Source organism: Epithele typhae (genome assembly GCF_022376455.1).
Source record: "Epithele typhae strain CBS 203.58 chromosome Unknown BXZ73scaffold_1, whole genome shotgun sequence".
Lineage (NCBI taxonomy): Eukaryota > Fungi > Basidiomycota > Agaricomycetes > Polyporales > Epitheliaceae > Epithele > Epithele typhae.
In genome coordinates this window covers 19,640-43,996 of record NW_025954192.1, presented here as the reverse complement: position 1 = coordinate 43,996, position 24,357 = coordinate 19,640, and the positions used below count along the sequence as shown (strand labels likewise).

The 24,357-nt window shown below is 59.6% G+C and overlaps 10 protein-coding genes across 10 annotated transcripts; 5 read left to right on the top strand and 5 right to left on the bottom strand.

Moving 5' to 3' along the window:
• Positions 1-184: 184 nt before the first annotated feature.
• On the bottom strand, positions 185-1,017 carry BXZ73DRAFT_37688 (DUF1783-domain-containing protein; the record flags this gene model as incomplete). The annotated part of the gene is made up of 4 exons (XM_048018060.1): positions 185-246; positions 293-410; positions 470-688; positions 814-1,017. 4 exons carry the CDS (start codon positions 1,015-1,017, stop codon positions 185-187), a joined length of 603 nt encoding a protein of 200 aa, XP_047883510.1.
• A 260-nt stretch (positions 1,018-1,277) lies between these two features.
• BXZ73DRAFT_37324 (oligomeric complex COG6) lies at positions 1,278-4,165 on the top strand (the record flags this gene model as incomplete). The annotated part of the gene is made up of 8 exons (XM_048017977.1): positions 1,278-1,745; positions 1,811-1,941; positions 2,004-2,372; positions 2,620-3,081; positions 3,151-3,226; positions 3,282-3,635; positions 3,702-3,770; positions 3,848-4,165. 8 exons carry the CDS (start codon positions 1,278-1,280, stop codon positions 4,163-4,165), a joined length of 2,247 nt encoding a protein of 748 aa, XP_047883509.1.
• Positions 4,166-4,390: 225 nt separating this feature from the next.
• On the top strand, positions 4,391-5,471 carry BXZ73DRAFT_37829 (uncharacterized protein; the record flags this gene model as incomplete). The annotated part of the gene is made up of 3 exons (XM_048018084.1): positions 4,391-4,497; positions 4,560-4,633; positions 4,732-5,471. 3 exons carry the CDS (start codon positions 4,391-4,393, stop codon positions 5,469-5,471), a joined length of 921 nt encoding a protein of 306 aa, XP_047883508.1.
• A 2,223-nt stretch (positions 5,472-7,694) lies between these two features.
• BXZ73DRAFT_95308 (uncharacterized protein) lies at positions 7,695-8,431 on the bottom strand (the record flags this gene model as incomplete). Its single annotated transcript, XM_048026741.1, has 2 exons — positions 7,695-8,120; positions 8,291-8,431. 2 exons carry the CDS (start codon positions 8,429-8,431, stop codon positions 7,695-7,697), a joined length of 567 nt encoding a protein of 188 aa, XP_047883507.1.
• Positions 8,432-8,476: 45 nt separating this feature from the next.
• BXZ73DRAFT_95307 (uncharacterized protein) lies at positions 8,477-11,569 on the bottom strand (the record flags this gene model as incomplete). The annotated part of the gene is made up of 10 exons (XM_048026740.1): positions 8,477-9,385; positions 9,439-10,102; positions 10,157-10,180; positions 10,236-10,778; positions 10,892-10,940; positions 11,004-11,070; positions 11,125-11,301; positions 11,354-11,409; positions 11,466-11,503; positions 11,553-11,569. 10 exons carry the CDS (start codon positions 11,567-11,569, stop codon positions 8,477-8,479), a joined length of 2,544 nt encoding a protein of 847 aa, XP_047883506.1.
• A 440-nt stretch (positions 11,570-12,009) lies between these two features.
• On the top strand, positions 12,010-15,301 carry BXZ73DRAFT_37579 (APG9-domain-containing protein; the record flags this gene model as incomplete). Its single annotated transcript, XM_048018040.1, has 8 exons — positions 12,010-12,701; positions 12,756-12,875; positions 13,020-13,155; positions 13,212-13,606; positions 13,664-13,763; positions 13,821-13,999; positions 14,050-14,533; positions 14,594-15,301. The coding sequence occupies 8 exons, from the start codon at positions 12,010-12,012 to the stop codon at positions 15,299-15,301; spliced, it is 2,814 nt and encodes a 937-aa protein (XP_047883505.1).
• Positions 15,302-16,164: 863 nt separating this feature from the next.
• Positions 16,165-18,939, bottom strand: BXZ73DRAFT_95305 (outer membrane protein Iml2/Tetratricopeptide repeat protein 39; the record flags this gene model as incomplete). Its single annotated transcript, XM_048026739.1, has 17 exons — positions 16,165-16,257; positions 16,335-16,693; positions 16,749-16,760; positions 16,820-16,903; positions 16,958-17,115; positions 17,176-17,267; positions 17,335-17,439; positions 17,511-17,556; positions 17,612-17,710; positions 17,775-17,876; positions 17,928-17,969; positions 18,032-18,038; positions 18,088-18,332; positions 18,385-18,405; positions 18,474-18,503; positions 18,562-18,728; positions 18,775-18,939. 17 exons carry the CDS (start codon positions 18,937-18,939, stop codon positions 16,165-16,167), a joined length of 1,827 nt encoding a protein of 608 aa, XP_047883504.1.
• A 310-nt stretch (positions 18,940-19,249) lies between these two features.
• BXZ73DRAFT_86051 (uncharacterized protein) lies at positions 19,250-20,972 on the top strand (the record flags this gene model as incomplete). The annotated part of the gene is made up of 3 exons (XM_048024057.1): positions 19,250-19,508; positions 19,535-20,738; positions 20,801-20,972. 3 exons carry the CDS (start codon positions 19,250-19,252, stop codon positions 20,970-20,972), a joined length of 1,635 nt encoding a protein of 544 aa, XP_047883503.1.
• A 545-nt stretch (positions 20,973-21,517) lies between these two features.
• On the top strand, positions 21,518-22,434 carry BXZ73DRAFT_37271 (CoaE-domain-containing protein; the record flags this gene model as incomplete). Its single annotated transcript, XM_048017968.1, has 2 exons — positions 21,518-22,041; positions 22,122-22,434. The coding sequence occupies 2 exons, from the start codon at positions 21,518-21,520 to the stop codon at positions 22,432-22,434; spliced, it is 837 nt and encodes a 278-aa protein (XP_047883502.1).
• A 283-nt stretch (positions 22,435-22,717) lies between these two features.
• Positions 22,718-24,279, bottom strand: BXZ73DRAFT_86050 (Scd6-like Sm domain-containing protein; the record flags this gene model as incomplete). The annotated part of the gene is made up of 5 exons (XM_048024056.1): positions 22,718-23,509; positions 23,699-23,837; positions 24,025-24,052; positions 24,110-24,204; positions 24,257-24,279. 5 exons carry the CDS (start codon positions 24,277-24,279, stop codon positions 22,718-22,720), a joined length of 1,077 nt encoding a protein of 358 aa, XP_047883501.1.
• Between the last annotated feature and the right edge of the window lie 78 nt (positions 24,280-24,357).

Sequence of the window (24,357 nt, the reverse complement as noted above, 5' to 3'; positions counted from 1 at the left end):
TGCGGGCTGTGACTAGGTTGATATAGACTATACTACATTACGCTGGCTGCTACTCTACTTGCTGCGCCATGCACGTTGTGATGGTTCTGCGAATCTGACCTCCATGCATGATAGATCCCCGTATCCAACGCGTGAGCCATATAAAATGTCTACAGCATGAGGTGACGAGCAACGTAAATGATGTTCATGGAAGGGCCGGCCGAACCAGCACCTCCGTACCGTCATCAGCAATGACCTTGAATCGGACTGCGACCTGTGTAAACGTCCTGCACATGATGTCGTCGAGGTCAACTCACGATTTGGAAGTTCTCTCCCTTCGCTTTCCGAATACTGGTGAAGTACAGAGTACCGGCTTGCTTGTGCCCCTTTACGCGGAAGCTGAGGTCAATAGCTCCCCCCGGCATGTGAATCTACACCCATTGTCAGGATTAGGTCCTCGACTTGCTCTCGCACATGCAAGAACACTCACAGCGCCATTGATCCACGGGTCACCGTTCATCCACCAGACAGGTTCAGGGCGAAGAGCCTCACCGAGCACGGAGCGAAGTTCTGGACTCTCTCGCAGCGCGGCCATGAGCTGCTGCATAACTGAGGATGACAGTTTCTCTTGGTTGGTGACGAAGAGCATGAAGAGGCCCCAGGAGGTGACCGCGAGCGCCCCTGCGGCGAAGATCGCGGGCCATTTGCTCTGCGCCCAGTGAGTTGCGTGGGAGAGCAGACGACGGAGTGCGGTCGGAGGGAGTCACAGGACAGACATCGTCAGAGCGGGCAAGCCGAGGGCGTACGGGAAGGGGGGCAAGGACGCGAACGTACCCGGAGCGGAGGGAGGTCGCGCGGGGAGGGGCGGCTGTAGTACAGGCCCGGGCGCGCGGTCTTGTCGAACGTCTCGGCATCGGGGAGCGGCTTGTGCGACGCGTGCTGGCTCGTCGACGCGTAGCGGGCGGAGTGCAGGGCACCTTGGAGGGGGGCGGCGCGGGCGCAGGGGGCGCGAAGGGCAGCTCGGAGCGGGACGGACATCGTCGGTGTCACGTCCTGTCGATGCTCCTACTTGCAGGAGGGAGACTAAGAGGGACCTGGGAGGTGGGAGACCTGTGTAGAGAGAAGCGTAGGGCGGAGAGGAGGGGGTCGGGGTCGAACGTTGGTGCAGCCGTGCGCTGTGAGGAATGCCGGACAGGATCGCCCTGTGCGGCGCAGAGTCCAATTCCACATGTCAGGCGCGCTCGCGTGGCCGCGCCAGTGCCCGCACTGCACGCCTGCTGCCGCTGCTCTCTTGCGGCATGACTGCCATCTCGCCGACTCTCTCGCCACCCGTCTCGCGTGTCGCGAGCCTCTCCGCGCCCCAGGCGCAGAACCCGATCTCGCTCCGGCTCTACAAAGTCCTCGGCGCGCACTTCGATGACGACGCGACTCGCGAGGCGCTCGACACCCTTGCGGAGCTCTATGCGCCTGCTCCTGCCTCCGCTGCTGCTTCCTCGTCTGGAGCGATCGACGGACACCCACGCGGGGGGAAGGGGAAGCGACTGAGCCTAGACGGTGACGGGTATGGGGATGGGGACGAGGAGAGGGAAAGGACATTGAGCGGAGCAGCCGGGAAACCGAATGGACTGGTCGCAAGAGCGACGCTGGAGGAGACATTACCGGGGGACATAGCGGCGCGGGCACGCAAGAACCTCCGGAGAGACGTGGAGAACAAGCTGGCAGAATCAAGTCGACAGTTTCTGCAGGCGTTCAGCGAGGTAGACAAGGTGTGTATGGCGTTGGATGCTGCATGTATTTACCGCTCAGTTCGAATATGTGCGCATGCACACAGCAATTGGACACCTTGCAGGAACATCTGGGACTCATGCGCGTCCGGTGCGACGAGGCGCAGACGCAGCTACACGAGACGAACGAGGCCTGTAAGTCGCTCCTCGATCGTGCGGGCTCTCTACGAGAAGAGAGGTACGTGCGCACGCCGCCCTACTCTCATCCTGGCTGAAGATTCCCTTTCTTCCCATCCCTAGGCAAGGCGTGGCAGTCCGCCAGTCTATCATCTCGCTTTTCCTCTCCCGCTTCACGCTCTCCCCCGACGAAAAGGCCGCGCTCTCCTCCCGGGACGTGCCCATCGGTCCGCGCTTCTTCGCCGCGATGGACAAGGCCGCCGCGGTCCGCGCCGATTGCCGCGTGCTTATGACTGGGGACCAGGAGGGCGACGCGCGGGCGGGGCTCGACATCCTCGCCACGACCGCCGCGCAGCTCGAGACCGCATACGAGCGGTTGTGCCGGTATTGCGCGGGCGAATTCCGCGCGATGGGCAAGGATGCGAGCTTGGACGTGCCCCCGGCGCTGCAGGAGGCGGTGAAGCGGTTAAGGGAGAGGCCGGAGGTTTTGCAGTAAGTAGACCCTCTTCCTGTCTCTGTTCTCTGGGTCTGGTGGGTGGGGGCGAGATGGAGCGTCGATCTCGAGCTGCGAATCCGACATGCAGCCGTGAGGTCTCAAATTGGCCCACAGACGTCTCGAACCGTCCTTTCTAAAGTTTCCTTTTTCCCCACCACCCGGAGTCTTCTTCGTAAATCTTTGCCATTCCCGTTTACATGCGCTGGTTTGCGTTCGAGACCATCCGCTAATCCCGGCCCACAGAGAATCCCTCACATACCTCTCTCAAACCCGACAAGCGACGCTACTATCTTCCTTCATGGACGCCCTCACCCGCGGGGGCCCCGGAGGCCTGCCTCGTCCGATCGAGCTGCACGCCCACGACCCCCTGCGGTACGTCGGCGACATGCTCGCCTGGGTGCACCAAGCGATCGCGGCCGAGCGCGAGTTTCTCGAGGCACTCTTCGGCGTGCGGGCGACGCAGCGGATGGTCGGCGCCGTGCGCGAACGCGACGAGGGCTCGGCGGACGAGGCCGCGATGAGTGCGCTGCTCGATGGGGCGGTTGCGGGCCTGTGCGGGCCGCTGCGCGCGCGCGTGCGGCAGACGGCGAGCGTGCAGGAGAGCAGCATCACGGAGTACAAGATCGCGAACTTGCTCGGGTTCTACCTGCTCACGATGCAGCGGACGATCGGGAAGGAGGCGCTGGTGTCGAAGACGCTTGAGGAGTGAGTTGTCTGAGAGTAGTGGTTTATAAGATTATGGTCGAGTCTGAAGTGACGAACATCGGATGGCAGGCTCACAGACTTGGCTTACTCCGTGTTTTACGGGGCCGTCGAGACTCAAGGCAGGTCGCTGCTGCGCGTTCCTCTAGTAAGTACTTAGTCTCCGTTCTGGGACAGGCATTGCGCTTACACAGGCACCCCAGGACCTAGATGACGCGGGTGTCGCGCCACCACTGGCCATCATGGACCACACCCAGGTGCTGAGAGAAATGATGGTAGTGTACGAGTCATCGCTGCTGGGGGACGAGAAGGAGGAAGAGCTCCAGGCCGGGTTCCGGGATATATTGGACAAGATGGTCGACCCAGCGATGGAGATGTGCCTTACTGGGGCCGAGGACAAGAAAAAACAGCGACCAAACTGGGACAAGGCCGTTTTCGTGCTGAACACGCTCGGCTATCTGCAGAGCGTGCTCGAGCCGTTCGCGTTCACGGTCGAGAAGCGCGGGGTGGTGCAAGGCCTGGTGGACGCGAAGGTGCTGCAACTCATCGAAGAGCATGTGCGTCGGGCCGTCTTTCGAATGAAATTTAGGCTGATTTCTGTTTCTCCACGATGCCTCGGGTAGTACAGGGACGTTGTCGTGGACGCTGGCCTGGCAGAGGTCGCAGACGCGCTCGATTCCCGAAAGCCGCAGGTGTGGCCCTCGACGGCCGGTTGAGATCTGGTAGCTGACTCTCGCTGTCTCGCGTACGCGTGCGCGCCCCCATGCAGGAACCTCTGTCCCACATCGAGGCGGCAGAGCCCGCGGCGCTGCAGGCAGCGTTGCATCGGTTTTCGGAATGGCTGTCGGGCGCGGCGGTGGTGCACTCGCCGCGGCTGGCTTCGCTTACAGTGCAGGCGGCGGGGGCGCGGGTGCACCAGGCGGCGCTGGGACGGCTGGCGTCGACGTATGGACGGATATGCGAGGCGGTGCGGGCGGCGGAGAACAAGTACGAGGCGGGGGCGACGCTGCTGGGGAGCGAGCGGCCGTTTGGGCAGGTACGGCTGCTGGGCCAGATCCTGGGGCTGCATACGGAGGAGGAGCGGTAGTCCGTGTGTGCAGATATGTCTACAAACTGAGACGAGGGACAAATATCAATTGCGGGAGCGTGCGGGACTCGGGACCCACGAGGCGGGTGGCGGTGCGAAGGCCAGACGAAGACAGCGGGAGTTGCGTCATACCCGACCTCATCCTCTGCGCCCGCCGTCGTCAAAAGCGAGCTCGCCGTGTCCGGTGTCCTCGCCCGCCGTCCCGCCGTCCCCGGCCGCTCCCCAATGTCGCTCGACACCCAGGTTGCCCTCCGCCCGCCCCGCCCCGAGTCCGCCCACTTCTCGCGTGCGGCGCGGCAGATCGTGCCCCCCTTTCTCCAGAAGCTGTACGAGTACGCGGCCTTCCATTGCCTTCTCTCTCCTTCGATCCCGCTCACGCGCCCCGGACGCGCAGGATCGTCAACGACCCCGCCAACGAGAGTCTCATCAAGTGGTCCGACAACGGCGATTCCTTCTACGGCGAGTGGCGTCTCTTCCTTCATTGCTTTCTCTCACCTCGTCCTCCTCCCTTCCTCTCCTTCCCCCTCCCTGCTGCATCCACCCCCATCACATCCATGCGCATACAGTCCTCAACCATGAACGCTTCGCCCGCGAGGTCCTCGGACGCTGGTTCAAGCACCAGAAGTTCGCCTCCTTCGTCCGGCAGCTGAACATGTACGGCTTCCACAAAATTCCCCACCTCCAGCAGGGCGTCCTCAAGTCCGATGCCGACACCGAGCCCTGGCACTTCGAGCACCCCAATTTCCACCGTGGCCAGCCCGATCTCCTCTGCCTAATCCAGCGCAAAAAGCAGCCCGCCCACGGCCAGAACGACGACGCCCCCGTCGCCCTTGCCGACGCCGACGCCACCACCCCGAACCCGAACCTGCTCACGAGTGCCAACGCCAGCCAGCTCACGGACATGAACACAATCGTCAGCGGCGTCGATGCTATCAAGCGGCACCAGCAAGCGATCTCGAGCGACCTGTCCGCGCTCAAGCAGTCCAATGATGCACTTTGGAAAGAGGCCATCGCCGCACGCCAGCGTCACGCGAAGCACCAGGACACCATCAACCGTATTCTCAAGTTCTTGGCCGGGGTCTTTGGACACGCTGAAAACCCGAGCCACACCTCCGAGGGCTCCCATACTCCGCCGCAGGTCACGCCGCGCATCCGGCAGCGACTTATGATCAAGAATGGCAGTGCTCCCAAGCGGGTGGACATCATGGAGGTCGACGACGACGAGGTGGATGATTCACCTAACCAGGGGAGCAGGACACCATTTTCTCCCATGGCCGGTGAGCATTGCCCTTTCGTCTTCCTATAACGCACGTTCTGACCGTAGACGCTCATTTGCTTCCCAGACCGTTTCACGAGTATCCCCACCCCTGCCACAGCGGCTTCTACGCCCTCAGCCATGGAGGCTATCGCACCGTTGGAAGCGTTCTCTCTTGCGGCAGACGGTATCTCGGAAGGTACGAGGACTCCTCCCCCAAACCCCACCGCCCAGAACCTCTCCCGCACCAACAGCGGCACGTCTGTACCCCGCCTGACAAATGGCTCCGTTTCTAATGCGTCTACTCCCCTTCCTCTGTCCGCTCCCCCGTCTCGACCGCAAACTCCGAACTTGATCAACAATGGTGTTGATCCCAGCCTCTGGCAGGCTGCCTTGCACCATGTAATCAGCAGGCCGTCGAATTTGCAGCGGATCGTCCAGGCGTTTGCAACTCAGCAGCAGCAGAATCTCGCCGCTGTCGAACGTGCGAATATTCCCTCGCATACTGCTATGACCGCCTACGATCCCAACCCAATGGACTACACTCGCTGGCTCAACCTCTCTGCGCCTTCCACTTCCACCCCACTACTTCCCCGCCTGTCCTCGCGCCTTCGGCCGACGAGCCGAGCTTGCAGGTTCTTCTGGATGAATCCAACCGTCTGCAGAAAATCTATCGAGATTCGTCTGAGATCGACGCAGACATGGAGATGCTCCAGACGTCTATCAACTCGCTCATTCAGAATCTCGGTATGGACCCTACGGCTTTCTCCTTGGACGAGACTCCTTCCCCTGCCGCCCCTTCGATCAACGGCATCTCACATCCGAGCAGCTTCCACTCCCCCCTCCCTCCCGACTCGTTCTCCAACCCCGGCGCAAGTATGCTGAACGGCATCCACGGGCTCGATCTCAACGGCAGCTCGGAACCCGTCCCCGACTACCTCCTCGATTCCCTCCTCTCACAGATTGACTCCGGCGCCGCATCCTCCGCCGCGGCCGTGACCATCAACGGGCTCAACTCGTACCCCAACATCCGGGACGCGGGCTACGATGCTCCCGCGGTCACTCACATTGACGGCACCGCGATCGAGGACGCGAGCACTGAGCAGCTCACCGCTTTCCTCGACGACGCAGCCATCGCCGCCGCCGCACCCGACGGCGCAGCGCGGCGCTCAGAACGTAGCGTGTCTCCGCAAGTATCGCGCGCGAACGGGCCAGGCTCCACACACATCAAGCGCAAGTCGGATGCGAGGGACGCACCGCTGCCGACCCCGCCAGCGGAGGAGACCGGCCGCAAGGTGAAACGGAAGAGATAATCGGCAGCACGAGGGACACAGAGGACGACGACGAAGATGCGGGTTTGAACGCACAAGGCTCCTTCTCGCCGTCACCGGTGGCTCGCGGTGGCATCGCACTCCCCGATCCCTGTCGTCGACTTGCCCGACACTCACACACCGACACCTCCGACCCATTCCCCACCTGGCTCCCTTCCCATCCCAGCTCTCCGTCTCCCATGACGTTCCTCTCACTGTCCGCTACAACTCAAAATTCGGCGCGCTGCGGGGGCGGCTCGGAAAACGTGCACATGGTGTGCACGACTCGGCACCACGCCAGACATTGAGCGGCCGGTCGCCGTGGAATACATGTACGTGGCTAGCGTGCGCGCGATGGTCACTGGTCGTTAGTCTGTTTCTTTACCTCCGGCTTGGGGGCTTGGCGAGCGGGAGGGCGTGCTTTACCACTTGTCGCTCGGGGCACGCGCGGTCAGACAGTCGGGTGCGTTCGAGCGATTAGAGATGTGTATGTAGCGATATATAGTTGTAATCCTATACGATCAACAGCGACGAGATGGCACGGGAGATACGAGGAGCAGACGAGACCGGGACCTGACTGGGACGGGAAAGACGAAAAAGTAATAGGCAGTGAGTGAGAAGGCAGCGGGAAAGGGGCTCGCGCTGAGTTGGAGCAAGAAAAGAAAGGGAAGATCAATGTCAGATGGCTGGAGATCTGGGGCGAAGCAATGTGATAAAAACACAGTCGAAGGGGCAAGTAAACAAGCTACAAAAGTAAAGCATCGGTATCAGCAAAGCACGAGAATGAGGTTAGTGAGCGTAGGTGGAGGACGAAGGCGTATATATACAATAGCACGCGTGGGTGGAGATATGCACATATCGGGCACAGAGCACGGAGGCGTAGATATAGGTGCAGAGGTAAGTAAGAGAGTATACGCAATAATATTATAGCTTGCGGGTTTTCGCGCGACATCCGACGCAACGCTCACTCAATGAGCACCTTCGGCGGCAGCGGTGGGCGGTTCGGTATCCCGGGGGTCCCGGTGCTCATCGTGCTCGAGCGCGACGGGAGTCCCGGTCCCGGGCTGCTGGGCTTTGACCCGATGCCGTTGCCGTTGCCAGTGATGAGCGACAGCGTTCCCGGCCCGAACGTGCTGTCCTCTTGGTCGCACCGCTCGGCGTCGAAGGGCTCCTCCTCGTCGCTGTCCCCGTCGGCGAGACGCGACGTGGGCGAAGAGTCGATCGCGCTGATCTTCGCCGCCGTGCGGACGTCCTCCGCACGCGTCTCCTCGATGTACTCCCGCGGCGGTTTCGGCGCAAGCGGCGGCGGCGGCGGGATGGAGGCGTAGTTGGGTATGCCGCCCGCGGGCTGGTGGAACCCGTTCGACGGCGGCGGCGACGGGTAGGGGGACTGCGCGTGCACGTTGCCGTTAGTGTAGGGAGCGGTAGCGCCTTACTTCCTCAGCGTCAACAAAGCGCGCAGACGCGCCTTCTCTTCGACGGCGGTCAGCGGGCGTGCGGACATTGGAGTGCCCGGGGTGCCCTGGGGCGACATGGGGGGAGTGGGAGGAGGGCGGCTACGGCCGTTGACCATTGATGCGCGCGGAGGAGGGTGGGCGGGGCGCCCCCGGCCGTCGGAGGAGACATGGGAGGGGGTGCGGCACCGGTGTCCTGCTGCTCGTAGCGACGACGGAGCATCTCCTTCTCCGCGAACGCGGACATGGGCGTGATGGCGACACGGCGTTAGCGAAGGACGGGGGAGCGCCGTTAGGCACTGCGCGCTGTACGGCGCTGGAGGCTGAAGGGGGTATGGGCCAGGAGGAGGCGAGATGCGTAGTCCTCGGCGGGCGGGGCCGGATTCCATGGTTGGGAGGCTGGGATAGGCTGCTGGGGTTGCTGGGCTCGTTGAGAAGCAGCATCCTGTTCCTCGAAGTGCCTGCGCAAACGCTCCTTCTCCGAAAGGATAGGATGAATCGACGAACCAGATGCCGCGAAAGATGGGGGCACCCCGCCAGGAGATTGCACCGAGCTGGGGGTTGTTACAGGAGTGGGAGACTGCGCAGGAGCAGGTGAGTGTACAGGGGTGGGCGACGGCGAACTTTGCTGAGGTGACTGGAGACCTGAAGAGCCTTGCTGGTTCGGATACAGAGCATCGTACGGGACTGGCTCGGCGTTACCAGGCACGCGACCGTAGTGTGCAGACTGCGTCTGCCAGACGGCGTGCTTCGCCTCATAGTATCGCGCCAGCATCGCCTTCTCATCTGCGGCGGAGGTGGGAGGACCCGATTGGCGTGCGGAGTTGGGCGACGGACTCGTAATGGGAGAAGCTGGGTTGATGGAGAGAGGAGCGGGCCCGGATCCGGAGCTGGAAGACTGCTGGATGGAGGGGTTGCGGTTTATCGAAGCCATAGCTTCAGAGTACAGAGCAGCCCCGGCCGACATGCCGGGAGAACGTCCAGAGCCTTCGCCAGAAGGTTGAGAGCTCGTAGTAGCAGCAGTGGGCTCGGAGGTTTCTCTGCCGTGCGCACGAGCAACTGCTTCCTGAGCCTGTCTGTACAAAGCCTTCTCTACTTCAGCCGAAGGCCACTGAGCGTGGGTGGTGCTTGTACTGCTGGCAGGCGCAGCTCCTGGGCTTTTAACTGAACTTGTATCCGAGTTGGCGCTGATCGTAGCCGACTGAGAACGTTTGATTAGTCCGTTGAAAATTAGCATGTCAAAACAGCACGCACATCTGGGGGCCCACGACCCTGTAAACGGTGCACTCCTTGGACGGCCCGATTGTACAACCTCTCCTTCTCCTCCTCCGCCGACGGGAATTGAGATGGGACCGTACCCCTAGGGGCGGCGACTGCACGGGGCAGTTGTTGTGGGGGTTCGAGCGCCACGGGGCTCTCAAGAATCGTAGATGGCTGGCGACGGGAGCGCTCGGCCGCGGCCAGCTGTGCTTGCTCCCGCAATTCGTCTTCATTCAAGTTGACGATTGTTAGGGGTCGCTGTACCTGCGACGCCCCCCTTCCACTGCTGCGTGGGCGCGTCACTCCAGTTCCGGGGGATCCGTGGTCTCCGGACGATGTTCCGCTGCCTGCGCGCGGCCGTTGGTACCCGGTAGCGCCTATGGTCTGGATGTTCTGAAGGGGTGCATCGATACTTTTCTTGCGCATCCCGAGTTCGTCTGCTCCACCAGCGCGGGTGGACATATTTGCGGGAGCTGTGCTGAACTGGTTCAGAGACTGACCAGGCCGCGAATCGATGGAGGAGGCGTTGTGTATGACTATCGGGGTTGAAATAGAGTGGGCTTGGGGTTGTTGCAGTGGAGCCGATTGTGGTTGAGCGGCAGGCGCCGTGTGATGTTGTTGATTGGGTAGTGACACGTTGAATGCGTGTCCTATCCGTCTATAGTCTCTCCGTCAGCCGAAAGCGAACCCATCGGTCGTTTGTTGACATTACCTCATCGCTTCCACGGAGACCGCGCTGCGCGACCGGAGAAGTAAGATGACTATGCAGCAATCGCAAGCGATACACATACCGAGGCCAGTTCGAAATCATGATGGGCAAGTCCATACTAATTGGCTGCCCAGTGCCCATCAAGGCCTTCACGGTGAGGACATAGTTGATGTCGATGTGTCGAGCCGCGTTGATCGTCGCAGAGGTGTGGTGTATCGGCACGGCAAGACTGAGCTCGGCCCGATGCTGCGTACCCCCGTAGAGCGTCACATTTACAGGCACCTTGTGCTCGCCAATGCTGGACACCTTCACCTGTGGACCGCCCTTCTTCCCTTGTGTATGTGGAGCAGCACGGAAGACAGTCGTCTCGCGCAGCGTAAACTCGAACCCACGGAGAACCACGGTGTGCAGGGTGTCCGACTTGACAGTCGCCATCACCTGAATCCGATCGCCTGGTCCGTAGCACGTATGCGCACGTTCGATGATTAGTGTTACGCCGTCTTGAGAATGGTTGCGGGTTTCCGGTTGTGAATAGATGGGCCATGTTGAGTGCAGCTCGTGCTTGTCGATGATGATAGTTTGCGCAGTGGCAGAGATGGTAGGTTTGTCCCTTCGCAAGAAACCCCTGCAAAGCTTCAGCAAGAGACATTGATGTGCCAAGAGCGGAAAGGGGGAAAAGCCACAGCTCAAAGCCAGCAATGGTGCAAACACTGGATGTCTACAGAGGATACTACTCACTTCTTTCCCTGAACACATACGGATGCGATAAGCTCGTACTTGATACCGGCTAAGTAAGGTCGGTCAGTGAGGAGTAGGAATGAACGTGATGGAAGTGAATAGGCGAGCTCACCTCCTTTTTCGAGTGCGATAGTTGGAGGAATAGATTCAGGTATCCGAATGGAAAAATTGAGGTCATTCTAAAGCGCGTCCAGTCAAGCCTAGGACGGTGGTGACACGGAGGACAAGCATACTGTGTGCAGCGGCGAATAGTCATCGTTGGGGGATGTCCAAAGGTTGATGGGGCTTTGACCAACGAAGTCGAAGAAGGTGTTTGCGACACCACCGCCTGGGAGGGTCTCGACCTTCCTGAGTTCGATGCGGACCCATTTGGCCTTGACCCCCTGCTGCCCTACACGGACCTCAATCGCCTAAGAGCTCAATTAAGTCAATACGCGAGATATGGAAAAGGGCGCAACGTACGCCCTTGACCGCGGCCTGCGGCCGGTCGGGGTTGCCAGGCGGGATACCGGGATAACCTGAGGGCGAGGGATATGGGTACGATGACGCGCATGGGACTGGACAGGGTACGCACCCTGCACGAAGTCAACATTCGGAGGGGGCCGTAATGTTCTACATAGAACATGAGCAGCATGCCGTGAAGGAGACGAAAGAGACCGACATCTTCAGTTGGGACATTGGGCAGGGTACAGGACAGCAGGTGGTAGAAGGAGGCAAGAAACAGGCGCAGGTTTCGGGCGAGCTTGTTAACAGTGAGGCACATCAGCACCGCACTCCGCAGACGCCCGTTGGACAGATCCCGGTCCTCTGGGCTCTCGGCCACCCGAGCCTCTCCAGCGTCCGTCACGCTAGGCCAGCGGTCGGACACCGCACGCGACCAACGCGCATCAGCTGAAGTTCTGCGCCCTTCTGCGAGGAGCAGAGGAGAGTCTGCGAGTCACCAGTGGCAATCCCGCGAGTGTTGCCGCCCGCCTGGCGTCTGTCCGACGTCTCGGCGTCCCCGCGCGACTGTCTGGGCTCACCGCGACGCGCAAGCCTGCTCCGCCTTCTCCGTACTCCCCGCCCCGCTTTCTTCTCACCTCTGGCCATGCATCATGTCTAGTTCGAACTCGCGCTCTATGTACGGCTCCCAGTCCATCTACCCCGGTGGCACCAGCTCCAGAGGGCCATTTCTCAACATGCTCAACCCAATGGGCCGGAACTACCAGGGCTACGTACAAGCCAACCAATCTGTCGTCGAGGAAGAGGACGAGGATAATCATGACCTGGAGTCCGGCTCCCCCGCCCAGTCCGCGACCAAGTCGCGCGGCAAGCGCAAGGTTGGCTGGGGCGAGGGTTCTCAGATGCACGTTCTCCGTCCCAACAACCGCCATGCAGATCCCAAGGACGGCGAGGAATCTTCTGACGATGAAGTACCTCAAGACTTTATGATTGAGGCCTCCGCGCCCCGACGCCGCCCTGCATCTCCGCCCACCACAAAGGCTTCGAAGAGGAAGGAGCGAGAGAAGAAGTCTTCACATCGGGCTTCAAATTCAGGGACCTCCAAACCCATCCTTCCCACTACTTCGGCAGATACCCCTCTATCGATACCGCCTCGCCCCTCCGAGCTCAATCCCGACCCTGAACCACCGCAGGACGCGCCCCTACATGAGCCACAGACACGACAAATGCGCGGATTGGACGCTCACGAACGAGCTTTATGGAATTGGGTTAATGTATACAACCTCGACTCATTCTTGCAAGAAGCGTACTACTATTACGAGGGGAAAGGAATCTACAGCATAGCCCTCTCCCGAGGCCTCAATCTCCTGTCCGTACTTTTTCTCAACTGGTACACGCGAACCATACTGATACTTGTTCATAGCACAGTTGGGTTCGTAATCAGCTTCTCTACATTTCTGCTGGGATGTGTAGACTATTCCCGGGTACGACATGACAAGATTACCCGACTGGACGAGGTTATAATTCAGAGATGCGTCTCAAGGTACGTGCGGTTGCCCATCATTGTCGCATACATCCAAAGTGCATGGCCCTACAAACGCGCTCCTGGCATTATGCAAGAGATACTCCCTTCGTCCGCGTTGCGCGCGGTGCTAAGACTCAATCATGCTAATGAACCTTCGAATAGGTTCTCTGGATTTACACTCCTGTTCTTCATGCTCTTCTCTGCTTTCTTCATCTGGCAAATTGTGTCATATGCACTCAGCATGATGCGTCTCGTCGACATGTACCGATTCTACACCCATCTATTGCACATACCTGACGTATGTTCGATTTGAATTCTATAATATCACATTCTAACCCCGGGCATTATCCCCAGCAAGACATTCAGACAATATCGTGGCCGGAAGTTGTACGACGCATAGGAGCCATCCGAGAAGACAATCCTCTTACCGCAATCTCGTCGAACACCGCGACGCATCAATCAGTTACCGCTAAGCTTGACGCGCACGATATCGCGAACCGAATCATGCGCCAGGAGAACTACCTCATTGCGCTCTTCAACAAGGAAGTGCTCGACCTCCGCATCCCGCTCCCTCAAGTTTTGGCCAATTTTGCTTTCTTGAGACAGAGCGAGGAAAGCAAAGGCAAACGGCTTACTCGCGCACTCGAATGGAATCTCCGGTTCTGTTTGATGGAGTATCTGTTTGATGAAAGCGGTCGCGTGCGCAAGGTCTTCTTGAAGAGCAAGAATAGACCGGTGCTGATCGAAGGGTTCGTTCCAGCCTTCGACTCGCAAGCCGCATATCGAGATCTGAATTCATTTTCCAGGCTTCGGCGAAGGTTGATCTTCATGGGCATGCTAAATGCGGTGTTTGCGCCATTCATCGTGTTATATCTCCTTATGTACTCGTTCTTCCGTTACTTCGAGGTACAATCTTGGTTGCCTGACTTCCTGATGCCGAACTCATAGTTTCGAATCCGACAGGAGTACCATAAGAACCCATCAAATATAGGTGGTCGCTCGTACACCCCATATGCTCAGTGGAAGTTCCGCGAATTCAACGAGCTCCCGCATCTCTTTAAACGGCGCTTGAACGAATCCTACGAGACCGCGAGCATGTACATCGGCCAATTTCCCAACGAAAAGGTCACAATTATCGCTCGGTACGTTCATCTTCCATAGCGGCGATTTGTAAATGCTGATTTCTGTACAGTTTCGTTGCTTTCATCGCGGGGTCCTTCGCCGCTGTCCTCGTCCTCGCCTCCGTCGTCGACCCCGACCTCTTCCTTCACTTCGAGATAACCCCCCATCGAACCGTGCTTTTCTACATCACCATCTTCGGATCTATCCTCGCAGTGGCGCGTGGGATGATCCCTGAAGAAAACCGTGTTTTCGACCCGGAGTTGCTCATGACCGAAGTTGTGCAGTACACCCACTATTTGCCGGACGAATGGAAGGACCAGCTCCATTCCAAGATGGTGCACGAAGAGTTTGGTCACTTGTTCGAGATGAAGGTCATGACATTCGCGCAGGAGCTCGCGAGCGTGCTCTTGACGCCATTCGTGTTGTGGTACTCGTTACCACAGTGCGCGCCTGCGATCGTCGACTTCTTCCGGGAGTTCTCGGTGCACGTAGACGGCCTTGGGTACGTGTGCTCCTTCGCGGTGTTCGATTTCCAGCGGCACGGAAATGTCAAGGTACATCTCCATAGTTCTGTCTCCCTCCGATTATCACTAACCGCCTCACCTCTCCCCCAGTTCGGTGCTCCAACAACAGCAGTCGACGAGCGCTGGCAGTCCAAGGAGGGCAAGATGGAGAAGTCCTTCCTCAACTTCAAGGCCGCTCATCCGGACTGGACCCCCGCCGACCCCTCCGGTTCGCTCTACCTCTCCCGCATCGCCGACTTCTCCGCCACGCACCCGCGCCGCCGCAGCCTCATCCACCGCGGCGCCCCGCACATCGCGCCCATGCCCGGCGGGGACCCGCTCGAGTCCACCGTGCAGCTCCACGCCCCCGGCGCCGTCGGCGCGAGCACGATGCAGAGCGTCGTCCGCCGTCGCGGCGGGATGGGCATGGCGGGCAGTGTGCTCCACCCCGCGCAGCTCCGCCCCGCAGACTCGGTCCTCATGCACTCGCAGGCGGGCGCGATGGCCCAGACCGCCGTCCTCGGCGACTCGCAGGGCAGCGTGATGCCCATCCCCGACGCGCCCGGGAGCCCCAGGGGCATAGCGGAGTCGACGATCCCGGAGGAAGACCTGGCCGCGGACGGCGGCGTGGGCAGCGCGCTGGGCGAATCGTACGTCGATGGACGGCGGCCGCGGGCTGGAGCCAGCCAGAGCGCGTCCGCTGTGCAGGATGACGAGGAGGACCTGGAAGACGGGGGCGTGCTTGGCCTGTTGGCGCAGATTTACGGGACGGGAGTGAACTTGAAGGGAAGAGGCAGGGGGCCCCCGAGGGCGATCTGAGCTGGAGGGTTGGTGAGTGGATATAGATGGACATGTCGCGTTGCACGAGTATACAGAATCTTGCCACAACAACACGCACACGCACACAGGCTTTGCTATAGCACAAGGGCGGCCAAAAGAGTCGTCCTGGAAGTGGGAAGAGAGGAGCGTAAAGTTTACCAGAGTGGAAGAACACCCAGCAAGTGGGTAGGTTCACGAGGATGGGAGGCTGGATGAGCCGATGGTGAGATGGAAGTGCATGGCCGCACACACATTGAGAGTCCGCAAGTTCGGAGGGTCTGTGGAGAAGGACGGATGTATCAGTCGACCTAGGGATGAGCAACTTGCCTCTTCTCGTTTGGTCGTCGGTGGTAAATAAGTGAATTTGTGTTCTTTTGTATCTAATGAGCTCACCTAGTCCAATGATTGTTGTGCGATAGTGTCTGGAGGTTTTTTGACAGTATGTTCCATGATGACTTGCTCTGCAGGAGTCGTCCGAGTCAACCCGCGAGGCCGTTAGAACTTCGACCCCGAACACACCCGCCGGACCACGTGAACATTGTTATGTTGCTCTTGCCCCGACCAGAGAAAATCGTTCGCCCCAGCTGAGCGACCTTTCTATCTTCAAGGTATCAAAGTCAACGGCATCCGCAAGCGGTAGTACGTGCGTAGAGTTCCTCAACATGGCGCGTGTGATGACCCGGCGAAAGCAGTCCGCAATCAATGTACATGATCGCCGTCTGTAGTTCCATACGCAAAAGGATGGTGTTTAAGCAAGGCGTACAGTATCGGCGATGCCGCAGCGTCTAGGTCTAGTTGTACAAACGGTCCATCGTGATAATCCAAACAAAAGGCAAGTCCACGCTCGCCCGCTCGCCTTGCCGTTACGCGACGATGCCCAGCATCTCCTTCTTCAGCGCGATCTCGTCCTTCAGCATCGCGACCCGACTGTCCAGCCGGGACGACAAGTCGACTTGCTGCGTCGCGAACGCCATCGCCCGGTCCAGGTTCGCCAAGCAGCCTTGAACGTCTTCGCCCACGCGTCTGCGTCGACACCCGCGCCCTCCGTCTCGCGCGTGTGCTGCTCCTTGAGGTCGAGCGTGGCGAGCTCGAAGCAAGCGACGCCCCCCACCCAAGTGCTCGTCTTGATCTGCGGCTGGAACGTGATGGCCTGTTCGAGGAACGCGCGAGAGGCGGCGAAGTCGCCCGCGGTGCGATGGACGATGCCCATGAGGACCGCACGGATCCCGAGCTCGTCGGGGGTGTCGTTGTTGGGCGAGGACGCGATGGCGTCCTTGGAAGGAGGCGGGAGGAACTGGCTGGTGACGGTGATGGGCGTTTGGAGAGCAGTGGACCAGTCCTGTATGTGTGCGAGCGCAGCGTCTTTGGTGATGCGACAGTGTGTGTTCCAGACTGCGGCAGGATGCGTCAGTGGACGCGTGTGCAAAGACGGAGAGGATGCATTTACAGATGGCAAGCTCTGTGGGATGCGAAAAGCAGGTCAGAAGGTGAGCCTCAATGTACTCACTCAGGACGTACCTTCTGCTGGACTGATGGTGGCTGCGCGCGCAAAGTTGTCTTCCGAGCCAGTCAAGCTTTTCTGCTTCTCCTGGAGGAAAGTGACTTCCCGGAGGAATCAGAGGAGCATCGTCGTAGCAGTATGTCATGGGTACATACGCTTCTTCTTGATGAAAACCTCCGTAGGGAGATCCTTGCCCCCAATTTTCTTTTTCTCGAGCAAATCCGGGTTCTTGTCCAAGAGCTCCTGTGCCTTATCATAGTTCTTCATGGAAATGTAACAGCCAGCCGCAAGGAAGTAGTAGGTAGCATGACTCCTACGGAGCGAACGGCAAGATCAGCTGCCTGCGTCATGCAACCGGGAAATACCGGCATACCAGCTGTTAACCTCCGTCATGCGGATAAACGCATCGGCGGCTTCTTGGTACCGCCTTTGCGAAAGCAGTGTCCACGCCAGTTCGAAGATAAGCTGGGACACCCATTCGTCAACGCGCGCCCCTCGTCACGGCACCCACAATAACCGTGGATGAACTTACCAGAGCATCGGCCTGTTCAAACGTGTGCGCCTTGCCGGGATCGAGACCGCCTTGCAGAACCTTGATCGCCCCTTCGGGGTCGTATGACATGCGAAGGATCTTTGCCTATTTTTGTGGGCAGAAGGCATCAGATCTATGCGAGATACATTAAACACGGTGAGCGGGGTCATCCTCACCCGGTTGAGGATCCAAAGAGAACCTGTGGGATATCTCGCTTCTAGCCTGGCGTGAGGATGTCAGCCGACTGCAAATGATGTCGAGCTTGCGTCATGCGTACTTTTCGACGATGGCTCCGTACTGTCGGAGGATGTGCTCTTCATCCGCTTGATAGCCAAGGAGCAGGAGGACGACACCGTGGTAGGTCATGAGCGATAGGCTATATTTGTGCACGAGGGCAGCGTGTCAGAGACGAAGTATAGTTAGCTGAGCAGACTGCGCACCCAGCGAAGACAGAATGAACGTCTGTTTTCGCCGCAGATACGGCGAGAGCACGGAGAGCGAGTTTCCTATCGTGCTCAAAGCCGAAGAAACCTACTACGCCGCTGTGATCCAATCAGGACAAAGTGTAATAATATGTGGGAATAAGCACTCACCGAACCTTGGCAGGCAACAAGGAGAACACGAGATTGAACAGCCTGCCAAGGACAACACTCACTACTTCGCCTCGATACCCTACATCCGGGTTGTCGGCACTCACCCGTAGCCTGGGAGCGAAAGTCAGCGCGATACACACAGGGAGATGACTCTACCCACCAAATGCCGTTCCCGAGAGGATGAGCTCATCTATGGATCCCTCCGCGGCAATAATCGGCACTTGAGGCGTGGACGGTACCGTCAAAGAGGCACCGGTAAGTCGGCTGAAGAAGCTCGACCTCTGAGGCTTAGGCGAGGGAAGGGCAGATGATACCGAGTGAATGCTAGCGGCCCTTGACCCCGGTGCCGAGGCAGCCGGGGTGGCATACTCATCAAGTCCGTTCGGATAGACAGTCTTGAAGAGCCTGTGAATATCGAGATGAGATTTAGCGAGGAAGGTTGCGGAACGGTACTAACTTGGAGAACTTGGAGTGTGCACTGCCAAGGAAGTGTGAATAGAAGGTCGTGAAAAGGGTGGGAGCAATACTCACGTATTCATGGCATACAGGCACTGTACATAGCCCATGTATGACTCACTGATTTGCAGAGCTCCGTGAGCCATTAGAGCTGGCTGGGTAGCCCACATGGACCCACCTGAGGGCGTGGGTCATGCCAAGGAGAATGACAGCATCTGAATGCAGCAGTTCCCATTCGGTCCCGGGAGGAAATTGGGAGGCCTGGGTCTTGGCTGCCTTGAGCTCTCTCTTTGCGCCGGCCTCAGAGAGGGAGAGTTGGCGGGAAGCCTCGGCCATGAGCCCCGGCTGCGGAGATTGAGCGTGAGGACGGAAGAGGCAGCTGGGAACGTACCTCCATTCCTAACGCGGCTTCGAGGAAGGCGCATACTCCGCTGCCCAGAGCGTGGAATGGCGAGCTGCCTGTGGCAAAGGTGTCGCGTGCCTTGTCGAGTTCATTCGCGAAGAGGTGATCGAAGGCGACGGTGGCCTGACGGAGATGGTCTTCGGTGGACGACATCGGACAGTGCTGGCAGTGCGCAGGGAGTTGACGGAGGGAGAGAAAGAGGTGCAGACGACCGCAGTGGCGTCTGCTGTGGACGGGCGCATGCCGTCGGGCCCGCCGGCAGTCCTCGTCACCGTCTCAGTCCGCTCAGGGCGCAGTGCAATTGTCCGCGCGCCTGTTGGCCCGACTGCCCTGGGCGCCTGCCGGATTCGCTCTCCTCCCGCTCGGCGCCCACGCTTGTACGGCGCACGTACGCTCTCAGCCACGCCCTCACCGGTCGTCCTACTCTCATTCTGTCCCTCGCTCGCCCGCGTTTCATGTCCCAATGACCTCGTCTGCAGTGCGTGCAAGAGTCCATGCCTTTGAGGCAATGCAGACCTCCAATGGCTCCGTCGCCGTTTCGACCTCGCCCCCAGACCTCCTCGAGTCTCCAATATCCCCGACGGCCACAACATACACTCCCATCCTCCCCTCGACATCGCCCGCTTCTTTGCACGTACTTCCCCCATCGCCCTCCCCGTCGCCCCCAATTCTCGGCCGCAAAACGTCCCTGATTGACCTCAAAGACTGGGTCGTTGATGATGGTCCCATTCCGTACGTTCCTCGTCAGAACCACCAGTCGCGCGAAAGCCACCCCCGCCGCTGGGCCCGAAACCTCCCCAACGACATGTTTCCGATTCCGTTGCCAGGAAACACTCCACACCACTCATTTCTCTCGATTCTCCACCGAAGACCCGTGTCGCTGCTGCACCCCCATTGCCCCCACGCAAAGCGTCATATTCCTCCCTCAGATCCGCCTCTGCATCTAATGCCTCCTCTACCTCTCTTTCCCGGAGCCCCAAACCTCCTCCTCCGCCTCTTCCCGTTGCCGCGAGATCATCCTCCGACTCGCTCACTGTCGACCACACCTATCCTCCCCTCAACAAACTCGGCATCAATATCCCATCGCGTCACGTCCCTGCATCATCCATTTCCTCTTTCCATTCCGTCTCTCTATCCTCTGACGGTGGCACGGACCTTCAAACTCCGGGCACGAATAGCACCTTTTCCCCGCATATAGCCACGTTCCCGGTGGACCACGACGAACACGACCTTGACCATGCAAGCGTTGATCATGATACCGTCAGCCTATCGGAGTCTTTCGAAAATCTGTCGATGACGTCGGCCATAAGCCCAACTGCGTCCTCCGTCTCGCACGAGTGGGAAATCTATGCTAACATCAAGCGGGAGCCTCCCAAGCTGCCGCAGCGTCCCTCCAAACTCCCAGCTTCCGCCCCGACTTCACCGCGCCACTCGCCACTCCTCGCACCGAAGCGCGATGGCCCTCCTCCTCCTCGCTCCCGCCCTCCATCTGAGCGCAGTTCCCTTGCCTCGACCTCTGCTCCATCCGCTTCCAACTCGGATCGTTCGTCTATCCGTAGCATCGCGACATCTCGCACGAGCATTAGCACTAGGAGCACTACCACCCCGAAGCCCCGTTTGGCACAGCTCATGCGTCCAACACCAGTGCCAGCTCTTGCGCGCAGGCGCTATGAGTCGGTCTTCAATGGGAACGTGGTCGCTGCACGGCAGGCCATCTTCACGAAATCGCCTCCGCCTAACCGGAAGCCCCGCCAGGCCGCCGGCTGGCGCGGACTGTCGGTCGACCTGATCACAAATCCAGAAATATCCTCGAGCGCAGCCCCACGCACAGCAGGCACGCTTACGGAGACTGTTCAGGAAGAAGTGGGTTCGGAGGAGAGGTTGGATGGCGCGATAGTCAAGGCAGTTTGGAAGTTGTCCAGGTTGGACAACGCAACGCTACGGATGATATGGTATGTCGTTTCTAGTACCGCCCCTCCTCTCGTTGCTCAGTGCGTCGTCTTTTGCCGTGCAGGATTGAGTGCGACCCTATGGCCATCGGTTCGCTTGACCGTGACGGATTCGTCAAGGGGATGTGGCGGATAGACGAGGAGCTACGAAAAGCCCAGGTACCAAAGCATACCGCGCCTCGACTCCGCGTCGTTCAGCCAAAGCCTGTTCAGCCGTCGAGACCAATATTACGATGACACTCCTTTGATTTCTGCTCCTTGCCGTCTGTTGACATAATAGCTTGGACATTGCTCGGAACCCGGTCAACTGTATAACTACTTCTCAACAACGTCTCGCATGCTACTACTCACCCGACACATTGCACGTTTCATACAGAGCGTAATTCCATACCCTCATCATCGCTGCCACCAGAATGCCGCGTGGTGGATAAACGCATTGCTCCGTGTCACGCGTGCTTAGAATTACGACACTTTGTCCCTCCTGTCAACGCGTGAACGACTCGTTTCGTTCGAGAGTGCTGGTAGCGACATAGAGGCGACCTTACGGATGATGCACGCGTGCGCCGCGCTGCGAGTGCATCAGCTCACTTGGTCAACTACCGCCACCTCCACGGCCATGTGCTGCAGGACTGAGACGCGCTCATAGACCCTCCGCCCTCCGTCTTTCCTCCCCTTCGCTCTCATATCGACCACACTCCGCTCATCCCGACCTACTAACAGAATTTGAAGACACCATGCTCGGTGCGTCGCACCCGCCTCCACATACGTCACCGAACTGACTTATGTCTTCGCTCCCTTGCCTCACACCCGTGGCATACCAATGCCACCCACTGCGACTCACTGTACACCACGCACGGCGCACACCCCGCACCGCAACGACCGCCTCCCCACCCCCGGACCCCCCGCACGCAGTCGTCGGCCTCACCGGCGGGATCGCGACCGGCAAGTCCACCGTCTCCGCCCTCCTCCACGCCCACGGCATCCCGATCGTCGACGCCGACGTGCTCGCGCGGCGCGTCGTCGCCCCCGGCACGCCCGCGCTCGCCGCGATCGCCGCGCACTTCGGGCGGGGGGTGCTCCAGCCCGACGGCGCGCTCGACCGCGCCGCGCTCGGCCGCGTCGTCTTCGCCGACGAGGCGAAGCGCAGGGTGCTCAACCGCATCACGCACCCCGCCGTGCGCCGCGCGATGGTCTGGGAGGTGCTCCGGTGCTGGGTCCGGGGCGAGCGGGTGTGCGTGCTCGACGTGCCGCTGCTCGTCGAGGGCGGGCTGTGGAAGTGGGTGGCGAAGGTCGTCGTGGTGTATTGGTGCGTGGCCGGTCCTTGTCGGGCTCCTTTGCGTCTGCGGGAGCCTTGGGGCTGAGGCTGACGGTGTTGTGCGCTGGCAGTTCGCCGGAGATCCAGCTGCAACGGCTCATGAAGCGGGACGGCTCCGCACGGGAGGATGCGACTGCCCGGCTGAACGCGCAGCTGCCCATTGCAGAAAAAGTGCAGTATGCGGACGTCGTCATCGACAACTCGGGCACCCCGAAGGAGCTCGAGCAGCAGGTTGAACAGCTCGTCCAACGCATGTATGACGGCGCGGGCTGGACGTGGCGGCTGACTTGGCTGTGCCCACCCCTTGGGGTTGCCGCAGCATGCTGGACGATTGGGTGGAGGGCGTTGCGACGCTCGCAGAAGTCGAAGTCGAGGCGGAGGTAGCGAGAGACGACATGGGTTTGATCTACTATGTTCTGTTATTCTTGGCACTGTTCTCCATATGTACTCCGGTTGTCGTTTGTACACTATTACCTATTATCCCCCAATAATTCTGAATTCATTCCATGCGTCTGTTCACATTCATGGCCGGGTTGCAGACAACGATCGCACGCAACATACATCAACAAGTGCACATTGGCATTGCAAAAAGCGACGAACATCGACATGAATCCACACAGCAGGTCCAACAAGCTCGACGTTTGATCCTCATCGGCATCCTCCAACTCTACGAGCGGGTACCAACAGCAGCACCTCCACGTCTCCCGCGCCCGTTGCCACGCCTGCCATATCCTCCCCACCCACCAGCGTACGCGTTAGGACGCGCTCCACCGGCCTCACCAAACGTCGCGACGTTGCGTTCCCTCTCCTCTTCTCGACGGTTGCGTCCTCCACCCCTGCGCCCTCCACGCCCCCGTCCATCCGCGTTGGGACCGTTGCTGCCCGACGAGAGGGTGTCGAAGAACGACTTCTCCGGATTGTACGCCGTATCCTTCTCCTTCACATCTTCCTCTACCTCCCCGTCCTCCCCGTCGATCTTCGGCGTTCCGCGCGGCGAGGGTGCAAGCGCAGCCTTGTCAAAACGCGCGTTCGAGGTCTGAAAGTCGAAGTCCGTCGTCGGCACCCGCAGGTCGCCCGCCTTCGGCTCGGGGTTGCGTCCCCCACCGCGCCGGCCGCCGCGTTGGGCCCCATTGCCGTTGCCGTTTGTGACGCGCAGGTCGCCGATGGCACGCTCGATAGTCTCCATCGACGCCGTCACCGAGTTCACGGACTGGTTCCGCGCGTTGCGGGGCGCGGCTGGAGCGGCGCCATTGGCCTGCGCGGGAGCGTTGGGGGCGGCGTTTGGCTGCTGCTGGGAGCCGGATGGCTGGGTCGGTTGCTGGCGGTTGGCAAACTGCTGCTGCTGTCGTGGAGGGACCTGGCCTTGGCCTTGTTGTGGGGGAAACGCGGCGGGAGCTTGTTGGGGGAAAGAGGGAGAACCGTAGCCTGGGACGTTGGGTGCCATTGGAGGCGCCGATGCCTGCATACAGTCGTCAGCGCTCGTTCATCGCAGAGAGTGAAGGCGACAAGCGAAGTTCCAAAAGTCAGAAGGAAGGCAACGGAATATCCACACGGTTTTATGCGCTCTCGGACAATCGAGCGTAGCTCGTACATCCGTCAATGGTTTCATCACTCTAGGGGGAGTCGCGTGCAATGAGAGAGGACTTACACCGATGACCGCGGGGTCGTCATGGACATTCCTTCTTTGTGTTGCAGAGTCATCGACAGCGAGGTCCTTTACTTCGGATGCACGGAAAATGATGTAGGTGTAAGGATCTTGCACGGGAGGAATGTACTCGTTTGGCGGTCTAAAATATCGGCACAGTCAGTGCCTGAATACCGAGACGATGAGATGCGAAAGGCGCGTCAAGAATCAGAAGGAAGGCAACGGATACATCCACACGAAGTTTATGCGCTCTCGGACAGCTGAGCCGTAGCTCTTTTACATCCGTAGTAGTTCATCTCAAGAACACGTCAACTGGTGGACAGGCTCACCTTCGTGACTCCGTTCCCATAGAGTAGACTACCCCAAGAGAATGTAAACGAGAGCACTGTGGAAGAGGCTGCATATGTAGCTTACCGTTTGAAAGTTGAATCGTCGACGCGACCGGGTCAATGCCTGCCAGAATGCCTCTGTATCGTACATCTGAGTGAGAAATGAGGGAGATCGGTTTTCTAGGAATGATATCAGTACGCGAGCATATGGCCAGTGGGCAACGACGCGCACCCAATGAAACTGAGAGCAGCCATGATGAGGGAGAGTGAAGGGAGGGCAGAGTGGAGTCTGAGACAAGGCCGCTGCAGCACGACGACGGATGGCCTCCGGCG